The sequence below is a fragment of the Mesocricetus auratus genome, unplaced genomic scaffold (assembly GCF_017639785.1).
Source record: "Mesocricetus auratus isolate SY011 unplaced genomic scaffold, BCM_Maur_2.0 Super-Scaffold_100004, whole genome shotgun sequence".
In the NCBI taxonomy this organism is placed as follows: domain Eukaryota; kingdom Metazoa; phylum Chordata; class Mammalia; order Rodentia; family Cricetidae; genus Mesocricetus; species Mesocricetus auratus.
This window is the reverse complement of record NW_024429189.1, coordinates 6,772,822-6,788,680: the sequence shown is the minus strand read 5'-3', so window position 1 is coordinate 6,788,680 and position 15,859 is coordinate 6,772,822. Positions and strand designations below refer to the sequence as shown.

The window sequence follows — 15,859 nt, the reverse complement described above, 5'->3', positions numbered from 1 at the left end:
CCTCCCCGCCCTCAAAGTTAAGTGGCTTCTCGTTTCTCTAGGGTAGTTCTGGAAAAATGTTTATTTGTGTACTAAAGCCCGGACAGGGCTACTTCTTCTTCTTTTTGGATACCTTGAGCCTCCCCTCAATCAGCCGCTGGCCCTGTTTCTTTATCTCGGCCCGCGAAGGGACGTAGCTATGGTCCACGTCCGCAAACTGGAAGGTTTCTACACAAGTAAGAAAGGAGTGACTTGCTCCCTCTTTTCAGAGACAGAGACACTCCCCACCCCCTTTTACCCATTTGCTTTTGCTGCCATGGGCCTCCTCCTGTGTGTGGAGCTCATCTCAGAGATGGATCGATGACTGAAGACTCTTGTGATCCGACCGACCCTGCCCTAAGTCACCCAAGGCCAGGTGCCAAGGAACCAGCGTTTGCCAAGATTAGCCATCCTCCGTTCACCTACCCTGCCTTTGCAGCAGAAATTCCACTAAAGGTTTGTTCTGGACTCCTTTCTGGCCTATGACATGGTATGCTCCTTTGTCTCAGAAAAAATAACAAGTTCCCCTAAAGGTTAACCTCTATCACCTCTATTAATTAAAACCTTTCCCAGCAGTTGGGAGGCAGAGGCAAGTGGATCTCTGTGAGTTTGAGGCCAGCCTGGTCTATAGAGCCAGTTCCAGAACAGCTAGGGCTGTTACACAGAGAAACCCTGTCTCAAAAACAAACAAACCAAAACCAACCAAACAAACAAACAAACTTTCCCTTTAGCACCCAATTTGCCCGTGTTCGAGTCAGGCAGAGTGTATGCCATCTCTTGACTTGAGTTCAGACTCTATCTAGTTCCAGCTATGGTCTCTGTTCCAACTTCTCCATCCTCCTCCCTGTGGTTGGTACCCAGGACCTCACCTATCATGTCCTCCTCTTGGTCCTCAAAGGTAATTCTGGTATTATGTTTCTCCTTTAGAGTTGAAGACTCCAGGGCGTCTCTCACCTTTGTGTCCACCTGCAGGGCGGCACCCTTTATCAGCCTGGAGAGGGCTTGGGCTTCGCAGGTACCCCTCCATGGCCCAGGGCTACCTCCTCATTTCTGGACAGCATCTGCATGCGGTCAACCAGGTATATGAGCTTCCCCTCGCAATACTCCAGCTTGCCGTGCACGTCAAGGGTGTCAGAGATTGCTACTTCCTTCTGTGGGCCGGAGGGGCAGCTTGTTTTTCTGGCGGCCCCACCTGAGGACCTCCGTGCACAGCAGCTCCCCATCCCGGGGCTGGCTGGTACCTGGGTGGCTGGCAAGGTGATGCCAATGAGCCGGATGTAGAGGTTGTCAATACCCGTCTGGATGGCCAGTAGCAGCTGCTGGCTCTTAGTCATGTTGTTGTAGGCCAGCTGGAGCCTTGCTTCTTCCTCTTCCAGCATGGTCTTCATCTTTTTCTCGATGGAACTAAAGCTGCAGAGAAGGCAGGCACAGCAGTTAAGGGTGGGGCAGTACTCAGGGCCCACGGGGGTCCTGAACCGGGTGTTGTGTCAGCTTCAGGGGCTCATAGATTCAGCTTCAAGCAGGTGGGTCCTCAGCTCCGCCGCAGATGCACAGGCTTATTGGCAATAGCTGTGTGCAGCTTGTACCCGTGGGGCCATCCGGCAGCCCTGGAACATACCCAACAGTGCTGGGTGTCTGGTGGAACTTGAGCAGCGCCTCTTCAAGCTCCAGCTTCTTCATCAGGGCCTCCAGCTGTGTCCGTCGCTCCTCACAGTCCTCCATCTGTAGCTCCAGGTTCTCCTCTGTATTCTTCTGGGCCAGGAAGCGGCCAGCTATGTCCTAACCAGCCCAGGGCAGGGAGAGACAGGTGTGTGTCTGAAAGGTAGTGGGGCCTCCTAGCTCTTCCCAATGGCTAGTGCGGCTTCCTGGTACTTAGGGCTCAGCCATAACACTGGCTACTTTGGGCACTAAGGTTCATGAGGGGCTAGGCAGAGGGTTGCCTGTACATGTCCTGATATGTGGCTTTCCTGACAGGCAGAGGGTAAGTAACCATGTGTCACCTTCAGTCAAGATGGATGGGAGCTCAAGGCCTGACAGTGGTAACTCAGGTAGACCTGTCTATGACAAAAAGAAGCAGCTGTTCACTGTGACTGTCAAGTTGGGGCCAGGTCCTTAGCATTTGGACTTTCAAAATCTGGCAGACTCTGTCCTGTATATAGAATATTGTGGGGACATGCCATCCATATACTGGAGGTATCTTCATACCTCAAAAAAATTTTTTCCAGGCTTGAGAGCATCATGTTTGGGAACCTCCAAGGGGAAGGTTAAGTTTTGTGAACTTTTTGCAGAGCACCCTATGCCCTGGCCTAGCTTAGTCACTCTCCAAGGGTCAGGGAGACTCACCCAGAGGTGGGAGCACTGCACAGCGGATTTGACCTTCTCTACTAAGGCAGTCACTTCTGTCTGGTATTCCATGTCTGCTATGGAAGTTTCTCTTTTCCTCACTGGACAGAGTAGAGAAGGAGGTCTAGTCAGTGTGCAAGAGTGGCTATCTGGTGACTCTATAAACACTCAGGCTTCAAAGAAGCCTCATGTGGTACCCATACCTGCTCTCCTCAGCCTGACCCTTCAGAGTACCTTGGGAAACTCAAGAACAGACAAGGGCCGGGAGCAGCATGGTATCACGTGGCTCTGGGAAGCAGTTCTGAGATGTCACTGGGTGACCGAGCTCTAGTTACTAGAGATGGCATCCCTGCAGCCACCTTGTGCCATAGGCCCTCAGGTTCTTCAGGGACAGTCAGGGAGAGGCAGGGGCTGTCTGTCTTCCTCACCCTCGTGACCACTGGCCTCACGGTGACCTGGCTGGGCAGTCCCAGTCACTGCTGGCTACTGGAGACCTTAGCTGGACAAGGCAAGGCGCTGAGGCTCACCCTTTGTGGTCTCTGTACTCATCAGATTGGAGGGGAAATCCAAGTCCCTCCGGCCCTGATGGGAGAGAGAGCCAGGTGAGACCGAGACGTGAAGGCTCCCCCCTACTCTTCCCCCAGTGGGTGAGGGCTGCCATGGGGCGTGGCTCAAGATGTACACGGCGGTACTTCTCGCTGGTCTCCTTGGTGTGGATCTTGTCAATGAGCTTCTTCTGCTGATTCAGCCGGTTCTCCCGTGCCCTTCGCTCCTCGATGAAGGTCGCCTCCCTCTGCCTCATGTTCCTCTGGGGACATAAAGATTCAGTGGGGACACTGTCTCACCAAGGGCCCTCCCAGGGTCCTAAAGCCAGGGGCCAGTTTTTAGTCCTCATCCCATTGGACTGTGGAAGAGAGCTGGCTATCCTTTTCTTCTTACTGGCTCCACTGTCTTCTTGGTGCCCCCTTTGCAGAGACTCCTGGCTAACACATGCCTACTGACTTTTCCCTCTAGCCCAGGCTCTCTCCTTTCCTCCAGTCCCGGGCCTTTAGCTGCCCCCTGGCCTGTTCCACTTAGAACTCATTAAATTGGATTTAACACATCTAAAAGATATTCATCCCCTTTATTCTCAAACCCGGTCTCTCTTCCATTCTGCTCTTGTGGCTGAAAGTTATCATCCCTCCTTCCCTACTTCTGCTCTCTTTCTCTCTCACCACTCCTATTGAGGCCACTGTGGTCACCCCTTAAAAATTTCCCTGCCCTGTCTGCTTCTGGCCACCCCTGTTATACCACTGGCCCAGCCACACAGCCAGTGGCTCTGCTCTGGCACCTTCTGGAACCTGCAGTCAATGCATGCCACTATAAAATACAATCTGTGGTGGGTTTTTGTTTGTTGCTTGTTTCCAAGACAGGGTTTCTCTGTGCAGACCTAGCTCTCCTGGAACTCGCTCTGTAGCCCAGGCTGATCTTGAACTCAGAGATCTGCCTGACCCTGCCTCCTGAGTGCTGGGATTAAAGGCGTGTGCCACCGTGCCCAGCACACAGCTCAGTCTGACCGTGTGTCCCTATATCTTCTCGGAGGAAGTAAGCCTAAGGACCCTGTAGCCTCCACTGACTCATGCAGGGAAGCTATGTCACCCTCTGTGCTCTGATTCCCCCTGGACTTTGCGCTGGCCTTTCAGAGCCTATTCAAGCATATTTCCTTGGAAATCCACCCTAGAGATTTCTGAAACCCATTGCCTCTTTCTGCCATACTGACGGAGATATGATATGGTGGGCTACTAGATGAATTGCCCACATCAGGAGGATGGGGCTTGCTGGGCCCCTAGTCCTGTCTCCCTAGAGACAGGGATTCTGGTAGTGATAAGGTGAATAGATGCCCCCGTTCTGGCCACATCTATTATGGCCTCTGTCCCCAAATCAAGTTTCTCTGTCCCATGGGTGAGTAGGTCAACTGGCAAGGCTGAGAATGGATTTCTTCAGGGATAATGGGTAGTGTAGGCATAGGATGTTCAGATGGGTCCTGAACAAGATAGGATCAGGCCAGCCAGCAATTGATGGTTCCCCAATCCTGGAACTCACCTTGACCTCATCAGTAATCATCATGGCATCTTGGGACATGACTGTCATATCTGACAGCTCTGAGCAGTAGTTGGTCACCAGGTTCTGAAGCTTGTCTAGCTCTGTGGGATAGCCTGCCAGAACCTATCAGGATGGGCAAAGGCAACATGGTCATGAAGCCATGGCTCCCTTTGGTGCCATCATACCCTATGCTGGCTTTCCTGAGCTCTCTGATTCTCTTCCATCCTTCATTCCCAGACTGTGTGAGCCTGGGAACAGGGTAGGGGTTCTGTCAGTGGCCCAGCCTCTGGGCAGGTCACAGGAGAAACAAGTGCTCTAGTATGGATGGATAGTCATTGGTGATCTATGAACTCTCACTACCCAGGACAAGAAGATGTGATGACTGACTCAGTGTTGTACCCCAGCAGAGGTCAACTCTAAACCCAGGATGGTTTGCTTGGAGGCATCTTTGGTCTGAAGTGGAACAGAGGGGCTTGAAAGATGGACATGGAGCCAGATAGGGTTCAAAGTGACGTTCACTTCCAACCAGCTAGCTATGTGATCTTGGGATCACACCTAGCTTTTCTAAGGTAATCCTGACTTTTCTGGAAGGTTTCTGTTAGGATGGATGGAGAAGATAGCATATTTAGCACAAGGCTAGGTGCATCTATAGACAAGGAAGCCTAGCTGTTGAGATTTTGCTGTTAAAACCTGTACATGCTGAATCTTTGCCAATTAAAAAAATGTGGATATGGGGATCTGCCTCAAGTGTGTTTGTTCTGGAAAGAAAGTCCTACAAAGAACACCCAGTGAAGGTGTGGGGAGGGGTTGACACAGGAAGGAAAAGTGGGCGGGGCCTCCAGTTGAGCCTGCTGCACTAGGGTCAGGTAAGAGGGACAGACCAGAGCATGATGCTGAGATCCTGGCTCCCTGACCCCCGCAGGGAGAAGCTGTTGTATCTGCCCACACACCAGCCCTTGCTCCCTAGCGATGGCACGCCACTCATTTACTCCCTTTCTTAGGGTGAAGGCATTAGGGGTTTCTCCTGGCCACCTTTTCAGGTCTGTCCACCATGCAGCTCTCAATACCCTGCTGCCCTGAAGCCCTTTCTCCCCCACTTCCACTCCAGATGCTCTGCTCTGTGGGAGCTATAGTGGGAGTGTGCCTAGTAAGATTCACGGCCATGGTTCCCTGGGGCTCCACGGGTCAGAATCTGCATCCTCCTGCTTCCAATACAGAAGGCCAGCCCAGTGCTCAGGAAGCTGTGTGTTCAGCATATTTTGGGAGGTGGGAAAGGAGTCTAACCTGAACCATGTTAGGGAACTTCCTGGGAGGGGAGTATGGCCCAGCTTTGACCCTCAAAGACCCAAACTAAACTGTTTAATACACGAAAGAAAAAAGTCTGGTGTGTGTGTGATGATTTGCATCTATCTGTTTTTGAGACAGTCTTACTGTGTAAACCCTGCTGAAATCACAGACCTGTGCTACCATGCCAAGGCTTAAGCCCAAATAACCAGTGTACCCCCTAATATGCTCATATGGTTCAACAGAAATGAAGTTCTCTAAGGAAAGTTTCCACACACTTTTAGGGCTGCTTTGCTGGCTGCTTGGAAGAGGGCGGCAGGTGGGGCTCCCTGGGTGAGGGTCTCACCTTCTTCAGATAATCCAGCAGCTCTATGTACAACATGTGGATGTTCTGGCTGGTGGTGATCTTGATCGTGGTCTTTTCAATGTTGTTCTCCAGCTGGCGGATAATCTGATGGTAGTGGTGGAGTCGGATCACTGAAAAGGCTTGGTGACAAGACCCACCTCCCAGAAACCTCAGATCAGGTGTGAAGAGGCAGAACCCTGTTCAGGAGGGCACGGGGTGAGTGAGTGACGGGAGTGAGAGGCTGGCCTTTCACACAAGCCTTGCCCCTGCCACCAGGCCCTGCAGGTGAAGCCGTTATTGTACATTTTTTTTGTTCTGTTTTTTTTGTTTGTTTGTTTGTTTTTTTCGAGACAGGGTTTCTCTGTATTGTTTTGGAGGCTTTCCTGGAACTCGCTCTGTAGACCAGGCTGGCCTCGACTCACAGAGATCCACCTGCCTCTGCCTCCCAAGTGCTGGGATTAAAGGCGTGCGCCACCAACGCCCGGCGTTATTGTACATTTTATCCACCACCTAGTCACCATGTATAAAATGACTTTGTTTACAGCTGTGTGATAAAACATCTCCGGCCTTCGGGTTCCCACTCAGTGTTGGTAGGTTTTTCTATTTGTAGTCCCACCCCTTCGCTGGAGGCCAGTTTCAGCAACTAAAGTACTTGCTTTTGTCTTACAAAGATCCTCACCAAGGAGACGCCCTTCCCGCAGATCCCTGCCTAATCAGCGGTCCAGCCCTAATACAGGGTCCCCTGTCTGAAGGTGGACCTCTGTCCTTGTAACACATCCTCCGGCATAGAACCACCCTTTCGGAGTCCTCCTCACTCAGTCCCGCCCCTCCCGGAAGTTCTGGCACACGGTTGGAGCCCCGTCCCCGCCCGCACCTGCAGCAGCTTTAGCTCATCCTTAGTGGCATCAGGCTGGTTCCGCAGGCTGGCCAGTTCCAGCTGCAAGCTCTCCAGCTTCTGTCCCCGTCGCCGAGCTAGATGGATCAGCACGTTGTGTGCATTCACACGGTCGAAGACGTACTTACGCAGCTTTTCCCGAGCCACCTGGGTCCGGAAGGGCGCCCGCGTGTGGGTGCAAGAGGGAGCGCAGCAGAGACCCCAGGGAGGCTGCAGGTGGGGACCCGCAGCTGCCCCATAGGAAGCAAGAGAAGGGAACGTGCTTCGCTTTCCGCCGGCCTCTGGCCTGCTAATAGGCAACATTTACTGTGGGCGAGCCTCGGGAACTGGGGCTGAGAGGGCAAGTCATCCTTTTGGTCCTTGTGTCCGTGTCCCCCACCCTCACCCCACCCCACCCCTGTCCTCTCTCCCTCGTTACCTCCATAGTACTGCGGCAGTGTGCCAGCTTCATGGACGTATCCTTCGCGCAGGCCTTGGAGATGGTCCACTGATCATACTGTGGAGCGGTGGTGGCTGAGCCGGGAGCCTGACCCTTTTGCCTTTCCCTTGACACTGATAACTCAGGAATATCCCCTCAGAGCCACTTACTCACCACTAGCCCAGCAAGGAGACCGTTGGTCCTGGGACCCCTGAGCAGAGTGAGCAGTACCCCCTCCAGGGACATCCCTACTCCAGTGTGATGGGGTTCGGAAAGGAGGTCAGAGAGCCCAAGGAGTCCCTGCTGCAAGTGCTAAGCACTCCAGGTGGGTGTTGGGGAACCTGCCCTGGGTACCAGTCACAAAGGTATCCATCCCGGCAGGCCTTCCGGTCCAGAGAAAGGGGTAGGGTAAGTGCCTGTGTGAAGTGAGCAGCCACCTCCTAGTCTCCAGACCAGGAAGGGAGTGAGGCTTTCGCACCTTCTTAGCCAAAGCCCAGTCCTGGGCCCCTCGACGGAGGTTGCTGCGCAGGAGGCTCAGTGTAGCCTTGTTCTGTGCTGTCTTCTCCTTCACGCTCTGGATCTGGAGCGCCCGACATTGTTCTGTAGGTGACAGAGGGAACAAGATTACCAGACAGTAGGCCAAGGGACTGACTGAAAATCTCAGCAAAATACCCAGAGAGGCTAGTGGAGTACAGCATTTTGACCATGGCTCTCCTCTTCCCCTTCCCTGTTCTGCAAGACACAGGCTTCCCTGCTCAAAGTGGTAATCTGCAAGGCTCTCCAGAGAGTACAGAGTGTGAGGGAGGAGGCTAAGACCAGGGATGGGGAACCCTGTCTCTTTCAGAGCTCCTATGCCCAGAAACAGGCAGATTCCTCCTCGGCACCTCCAACTTTGGAACAATATTGTGGTTAATGTACAAATCTCCTTGAAGCTCCCCTCACGTGGCAGACCCTTCTGTGATTTTTGCCCACTGTGGGGTCCTGGGTGGGTAGTAGGATGGCAAGTTGCCAGAGTGGCAGTCCTCAGTGTGAGGCTCACCCTGGAGCCGAGTGATGGTCCTTAGCTCCTGTATCTGTATCTCCACAGACGCTTCGTTGTGAATCTTCATGGTGGGCCTAAAGGTCCTCCAGGGGTCCCGTGTGCCTCTCGCCTGCCCTGCACAGTTGCCTGCTCAACTGAGCCTGGGTTGAGATTGTCCTTGGAATTTCAGGTCATTGTGATGGGACCAAGATTCTCAATGCCCTGGGAACCCTGAAATTCCATCCTTCCAGGATTTCATCCTCAGGGTGCTTGCCCTAAGGGAAATGAGTCTTGAGGCTGCTGCTTCAGGAGCTCCATTGGACACCAGAGACCTTTTGGTAGTGGTGGGAAGTTTGTGATACACCACCTCACCCAGGACCCCCCACCCCACTTTCCTGCTCCCTCCCCTGCCCCTAGGGCCACAAAGCAGCTGACTGCGCCCCCCACTTCTAACCTCAATGTCAGTGCTTGGTGAGACCTCTTTCTCTCTCCATACTCGTAGTTGGAAGCCCAGGCACCGGGTGACCTGGAATCCCACCCCAGCTTCTGCCCGTCACTGGTCTGTCTCTTCCAGCTTTCCCAGAACTGTGCCTGTCTGGTGCCACCCTACCTGACTCCCACCTTCCTCAGCTCCCAGGACCGTGGTTCACAAGTCATTGGCAGGGGCAAGTCCACGCAAACACGCCCTATCCCTTCCCTTCGAGTAGTATGCCGGGAGCAATCAGCAACCCCAAACACCATGGGGGCTTGTGAGCAGACACTTTCTGCAACCTAGTCTGCATAACCAAGCACCAGTGGGAAACTTACTCTTCAGGCATTTATTCTTCAGTCTGGAGATAGAAGGCTGGGTCAGGGTGTTGCATGGCTGGTTCTTCTGCTGTGTGTCCCCTCGGCTGGCAATACTTTCTGGTCCTGTGATCTCATGTGGTTGTCCCTCTGTGCCCGTCTGTGTCCCAGCCTCCTCTTACAAGGATGCCAGAAAGACTGATTAGTCCCCATAGCATCAGTTAGCCCTAATCACTTCATTAAAGGACTCATCTCCAGCAGTTGCCTTCTGAGATCCTGTGGGTTAGTACTTCAGTGTATGAATTTGGGGGGCTATGTAGTCAGACCGTGTGTATAACACAGGACACATTGGTGTCTATCTTCCTATGTCTTCTCACATGGATCCCTTACATTTAGACACTTTCCTGTTCAGTCTAAACTCTGTTTACCCCTTGACTCCCTTCTGGTCTATGCCTCATCCTCAAGAGGGCTGGAAGGACCTGCTATGGCCATGGCTGCTCACCTTACCTCCCTAGTTTTTGGTGTCCCAGCCTGGTATCCAGCTGAGGCAGAGTCAACTTATATCCCCTAGTATTGACTATTTCTTTTCCCTCAGATACAGAACTCCTGAATTTTAGTGGGACGAATGTCTGTCCAGAGCAAGGCTGCCTTCCTGGGTCAGCAGATGTACCATGTGTCTTAGTTCTGGCCAGTAGTGTGGAAGAACCGTCCTCCTCCCCCTTTCTTCTTTCTGTTAAATGGGATGAAGACGCAGTAGCCAGAGCTGGTGAGCTAGGTTGAGAAGTGGGAGCCATTACAATAAGGAAGAGATCGAGGGGAACTTTTAAGACATTGCCAGGGCTTGAAGATGGCTTGTCCTCCAAAGCTCATGCTGGAGTTTACCCCCACCTCCACCCCATTGTGAGGTTTTAAGAGGGTAGAAAACAGGACTGTGTCATTTAAGGTGGGGCCTTTGAGAGATGATAAGAATTTAAGTTACCAGGGTAGAGCCACCATGGCCAAACCTTGATGGCTTTATAGGAAGATGATGCAACATGTATACTTTTTTTTCTGGCCATGTGACCTATGATGTTTCTGGACTCTGCCAGAATGACAGCCACCACCAAATGGCTGTTGGGCCTTGGGCCTCCAGAACCATGGGCTAAAACATGTTTTTTTAAAATTATTTTAATCTGCCCAAGTCTGCAGTATGTTGTTGGCACCAGCACACACACTGATAGGAGCTCAAGCTTCTACTATGTGAGGCCTACTGCCGCTTTGCCCACCACTTTATTCGCATAGACATCCAGTTGACAAGCTCGGTAGAGGTGAACGAGCAGGCGGAGGCCAAGACTTTGTGTTCCTGGAATGCAAGGTTGGGGCCATCTCTGTTCCTTTTAATGGGGCTGGTTGGTATGCGTGGTCTCACTCCCCCATCCATTTCCTTTGGAGCTCTGCTGCTTGTAACTTCTTGGGGAAGGGTCTTCACCGATGCCAAGTAGGTGGGCATGACTCATGCCCCTGCCTGGACTCTGGCAGCTCCTACGTCTGTTCCGCCCCAGACTTGCAGGAAGAGAAGCATTGATGTAACTACATGGCCTAGATGGCTGGAAGGAACATCTGGTTCTGGAGCTGTTCTACATTAGGAACGTCTGCATGACCACATCTTTTCACCCCTACATTCTTTTTGTTTCTCTTTTTTTCTTTTGGTTTTTTGAGACATGGTTTCTCTGTGGACCCCTAGGCTATCCTAGAACTCGCTCTGTAGATCAGGCCAGCCTTGAACTCAAGAGATCTGCCTGCTAGCCGGGGAGTGGTGGTGCACGCCTTTAATCCCAGCACTCGGGAGGCAGAGGCAGGTGGATCTCTGTGAGTTCGAGGCCGGGCTGGACTGACAGCCTCCAAAACAATACAGAGAAACCCTGTCTTGTAAAACCAAAAAAAAAAAAAAAAAAAAAAAAAAAGAGAGATCTGCCTGCCTCTGACTCCTGAGTGCAGGGATTAAAGGCATGTGCTGCCACCATTTAATATTATACCTGTATTTATTTATTTCATGTGTGCCTGTGCATGTGTAACGGGAACCCATCTACCATAGTAGAGATTAGAGGACCACACATGAGAGTTGTTACTCCTTCCACTATGTGGTTCTTGGAGATTAAACTCAAGTAATCAGGCTTACCAGCAAGTACTTTAACCACTGAACAATCTTACCAACTCTTGTTTAATTGCGTTAGAACTCAGGCAGGAAAAGGACAAACCATTTATTAGCCACAACCCTCCATAATTATCCTTGGACTTGGGTCACAGAGGTCAGAAAAGGGACCCCAAAACACTGGAGACGATACACAAGTCTCTTTCACCACTTTGGATTGCTGCCTCCACGGTTGTGAGCGGCAGGACACAGACAGCCCTCTCTGACACCCTGCTTCCTGCCGCTCCGGAGGAGACCCCCTCTCCCAAGCCCTTTTCTGAACTGGGCTCCTGGCAAGTCCTGGATTTGGGGCAGCAATGGCATCACAGGCTGTCAGGCGGGCTTGCCCATGCACACGTGTAGAGGACAGGTGACGAAACTCAAGGGTGTGTGTGTGTGTTTGGTGAAGTACGAAGGGTCAGCCTGGAGTTAGATGGTGTCAGAGTCTGTGCTCCAGGATTTCCCCTGCATCAGATCCTTCACACCCCAGCAGCCAGAGCTCTTCTAGTTGCGACGATCTGTAAGACGTAAAGGGAGACAGCTGGATTCAGGTGTGTGGTTTTTGAGGGTCCCTGATCCTGTCCGGTCATGACAAAAACAGCTCCTGTCAGATGTGGTTACACAGGAATTCAAGGTCAGCCTGGACTATGAAGAACAAAATAAACAAGCAGGCCCGAGGTCCCTCAGATCCAGGGTCTCAATCTTAGACACTTTTTTGGCTTGTCGGTGTAACTGCTGTGCCCCGTCCTAATGTCCTGGGTCCTCCTCCAGGGAATGTTCTTCTCAGTCCTTGTAATCTCTCTAGCCTCAGCCCCTCCAGGGGAGTCAAGACTGGCTGGAGGGAAGGGGAGCAGTGTATCATTGGAGTCTCATGGGCTTGTCTTCCTGAAACTTCTTGCTGCCCCTCTGGGGCCCTCTCACCTACCTGTGCCCATGTCTTTGGGGAGTTTCCCTGTCTCCAGGAAGAGCCAGAGATCTCTGCATTTCTGAGACTCCATTCTTGTCACCTTGTAGCTGGCCACAGATCCTACAACTGGAGAGCAGGAGGGTGGTGAGTTGGGGACCTGAACCTCTGAGCTTTTCACAGGAAATCTGGCATATGCTCCTTCTGGGTAGACAGGGTGGGTGGGCTCCAGCCTTTATCGGAAACACACCAACGTTGTAGGGTCCCTAGTAATGGATGCATTTTAGGGCCTAAGCACCCATCATGGAATACTCACCGGCAGACACCAGGAAGCTCCACTGGAAAGGGTATGGAAACTTCCGCTTAATGAACAGCTGCAGACCGAAGGTCGCTCCAGTGCCTGCCAAGAGCCAAGGATCCGTTGATCAGCCTGCAAGGTGGTGGTTTTGGTGCTTACTGCCCCTGCCGTGCAGGCAAGATGACTTGGCGCCACCTTCTGGGCAGGCACGGTGGGACAGTAGGTTACACATTTTTCCCTTTAAGGTGTGTCCTTTTTGCACCCCAAGGTCCCTGGAAGCAGCCTACCTGTGACAAAGGTGAAAACGCCCTTCATGAAGGCGCTCGACTGGCACACGGCATATTCCTCGAGTCCCTGGGATGGGGGTGTTGTCGTTCATGCTCCATTCCCTTTCCTCCTCCCCTCCTGCTCCTCCTTTGGGCATGACCTGGCCTTGGGTAGGGACACTGGGGACTGGATAGATCCCACCCTCCCCTAAACTCATTCAGCTTCTCTATTCCTATGGCAGGAGGATCTCCCCCCTCCGCCACTCCCTCACGGAGCTCCCTCTGCCTGTAGTCTCCTTGAGATCAGCTTCTGAAGCCTAGATCCAGCACCCCAGGCCAGCTTTCTCACCGGGTGCTTGGCGGCCACTGCGTCATCCACTCGGGACAGGCCCAAATTCACCATGGTTGGCCAGGTTCTCCAGGGAAGACAGTCAGACTGGGAGCGGGGCGGGGCCTAAGACTCGGGCTTGCGCAGAACTAGCAGAGAGGATTCCCGAAAGCCCGGCCTAAGAGGAGGAACCTAGACGTGCTCACGTGGGCGGGGAGGGGAGGGACTGGATCTCCCCTGGACCCATACAGGTCTTGGAGTTAAGCTTGGTGCTTTTGTGACACTGAAAGCAGCCCTGGCTTTCGTCACTCCTTCAAGAGCGCAATGATCGTTCTTGTTACATGAGACAGGACTTTGCTTTAAGACTATAATTAAGGATTCTCAAAAAGTCACAAAGGAGTAGAGACTTTTGAAACTCCAGAAATTCAGTTGAGCCCATTTTTGGTGCCTGTTTTATGTCCAGGGCTGGGGTCCTATGGAGGAGTCCATAGAGCTAGTCTGGTTGCCCACAGGAGGTTAGAAAGTACTGGTTGATCAGGGAGAAGCCAGGACATGGGACATCCAGAGGTTTCCAGAGGAGAGCTGGTGGGCTGAGCGTTTTGGAAAGTATGAGCCAGGAGTGGAGAAAGATTGGATGGTTTGTGAAAAAGAACTCTGGGGACACAGGTGTGTGGACCACCTGATAGTGACTTTGCCAACCAAGCATGAGAGGAGCCGTAAATGCCTTTCAGGGAATCTAGTGGGTTGTGTGGCTTACCATAGAGTGTCCCTGCAGATCCCTCACTCCAGATTAGAAGCCTTGTTGGTGGCGTAGCCCAATAGTCTGTGGCAGGACTCAGCTGTATGGGTTGGGCTCAGAGACTGTGGGCAGCAGGTTTGGGTGGGGTTAGGGTTTTGCTAGGCATTTATATCTGGGTGAAAAGTGTGTTGAGCATCTGGCTGTGGTGTGTACCCAAGTCATCCTAGCACTGGGGAGGTGAAGGTCAGTATTGGCTGAACTTGAGGGTGTGTTTCAGAGAGAGAGGAGAGGGGAGGGGAGGAAAGGGGGTTGGGCTTAGGGCTTCATGTTGCATGGTAAGCAGTTTAAAGACCCAGCCCCATCTTTTTATTTCTTAGTTACGTATGCTGTATGTGGGTAGGTGCACATGTGTGTAGTTGCCTGCACAGGTCAGAAGAGAGCATTGGATGCCCTGGTTCCAAGTTACAGGCATCTATGAGAGACAAGCTATTGGTGCTGGGAATTGAACTCCAGTCCTCTCTGAGTAGTGAGTGCTCTTATCTGCTGAGTCCCCCTTCTCCTCCTTTTTGTTTTGGCTTTTGCTTTTCAAGACAAGGGTCTCTGTGTAGCTCTGGCTGTCCTGGAACTTGCTCTGTAGACCAGGCTAGCCTCAAACTGGAAATCTACCTGTCTCCTGACTGCTGAGATTAAAGACAGGCACCACCACCACCACTACCACCCAGCAAAAAGATTGATGGTTGGGTGCTAGAGAGATGGCTCAGCAGTTAAGAGCACTGGCTGTTCTTGCAGAGGACCTAGGTTCCATTCCCAACACCCACATGCAGCTCACACCATCTATAACTCCAGTCTGAGGGACTTTGATTTCCTCATTTGGCTTCCATAGGTACCAGGCACACATGTGCTACACAGACATATATGCAGGCAAAACACACATATACATATAAACACACATATGCATAAAATGAAAAGCTTTATAAAAAAGATTGATTGTTGCTTATTACTTAAAGTCATTAATATTTTGTATGAAATCTAGAGTAATGTAGATGCTCCTAAAAATAAAAATGTACCCTCAAGTCCTACCAACTGGCATTAGCTGGTACCTAAGTAGACGAGACACGAAGACCGTACAGTCGGTGTTACCAGTGCCTGCTCCCTTCAGGACTCTTGGGAGCCCCGGGGTATCCAGAGAGAGGTCCCTGAGTGGGGACCCCTCTGTTTTCACATGCCCACCCCAGCCTCTCACTCAGCCTCTGCTGCCTCCCCTTCCCCGTCAGGTTCTGCACTTGTCCCTTGGTCCTCCTCCTCTTCTATGAGCAACAATGATCGGGTTTGTGTTTCCCGCTGAGTCTCTTAAGATGCAGCTCCCCTATCGTGGGAACAGTGGTTATCCCTGGTGTCCCAGGTTTGCCCCAAAGAGTCACTTTAGTTTGTTGTGTCCTTTGGGATGTAAGTACCATCTGCACCCTCCTGACTGGCGCCTCTGCCAGCTTGAGTATTTTGGCGCTCTCGTTTCTTAGGGTCCAGGCCAGTAGGTGTCACTCAAGTTGCTACCTCTGCCTCCTGTGCTTGCTGCCCACTTTTCTCTGCTGAATGACCGAAACTGTGGCAAGGCCAGGTGTGTGGCCATCAACGGTCAGGGAGCTCCTGGCCTGATTGGCTACATGTGGCATTTCTTTCCATGGCGGGTCCTGGCTTTGTACTCCTAGGCCTGGTCATAACACTGTAACTACCTGCTCCATTGCTATGGGGCTGCACTGTAGCCCTCACCCTCTGAACCTTCCAGCAGGGAGACACTTGTCTCTTGAGAATGAGCCAGTGATGGCTCTCAGCAGCACTCAGTCCTTTGGGCCTCAGTTTGCTCTTAGGTAGAGTGTGAGCATCTGCCCAGTGGCTTCTGGGCTCCTCCTGACTGAGTCCCAGACATTGAAAGCTTCCCTGTGCCCACCATCAGGTCCCTGTTG

The 15,859-nt window shown here is 52.2% G+C and overlaps 2 protein-coding genes and 1 long non-coding RNA gene across 3 annotated transcripts; 1 reads left to right on the top strand and 2 right to left on the bottom strand.

Annotated features, from left to right (window-relative positions):
- Nucleotides 1–43: 43 nt before the first annotated feature.
- Ccdc183 (coiled-coil domain containing 183) lies at nucleotides 44–8,575 on the bottom strand. Its single transcript, XM_005083675.4, has 14 exons — nucleotides 8,426–8,575; nucleotides 7,865–7,986; nucleotides 7,387–7,464; nucleotides 6,948–7,115; nucleotides 6,074–6,178; nucleotides 4,444–4,566; nucleotides 3,044–3,169; nucleotides 2,889–2,943; nucleotides 2,362–2,462; nucleotides 1,637–1,797; nucleotides 1,260–1,428; nucleotides 1,059–1,169; nucleotides 888–984; nucleotides 44–207 (listed from the first exon to the last, which is right to left on the bottom strand). The coding sequence occupies exons 1-14, from the start codon at nucleotides 8,493–8,495 to the stop codon at nucleotides 89–91; spliced, it is 1,605 nt and encodes a 534-aa protein (XP_005083732.1). The 5' UTR covers nucleotides 8,496–8,575; the 3' UTR covers nucleotides 44–88.
- On the top strand, nucleotides 204–5,177 carry LOC121140332. Its single transcript, XR_005877111.1, has 2 exons — nucleotides 204–474; nucleotides 946–5,177. It is a non-coding gene; the product is annotated as an uncharacterized LOC121140332 (long non-coding RNA).
- A 2,843-nt stretch (nucleotides 8,576–11,418) lies between the features above and the next one.
- On the bottom strand, nucleotides 11,419–13,384 carry Tmem141 (transmembrane protein 141). Its single transcript, XM_005083767.4, has 5 exons — nucleotides 13,181–13,384; nucleotides 12,853–12,919; nucleotides 12,584–12,667; nucleotides 12,289–12,396; nucleotides 11,419–11,881 (listed from the first exon to the last, which is right to left on the bottom strand). The coding sequence occupies exons 1-5, from the start codon at nucleotides 13,232–13,234 to the stop codon at nucleotides 11,868–11,870; spliced, it is 327 nt and encodes a 108-aa protein (XP_005083824.1). The 5' UTR covers nucleotides 13,235–13,384; the 3' UTR covers nucleotides 11,419–11,867.
- Nucleotides 13,385–15,859: the final 2,475 nt, after the last annotated feature.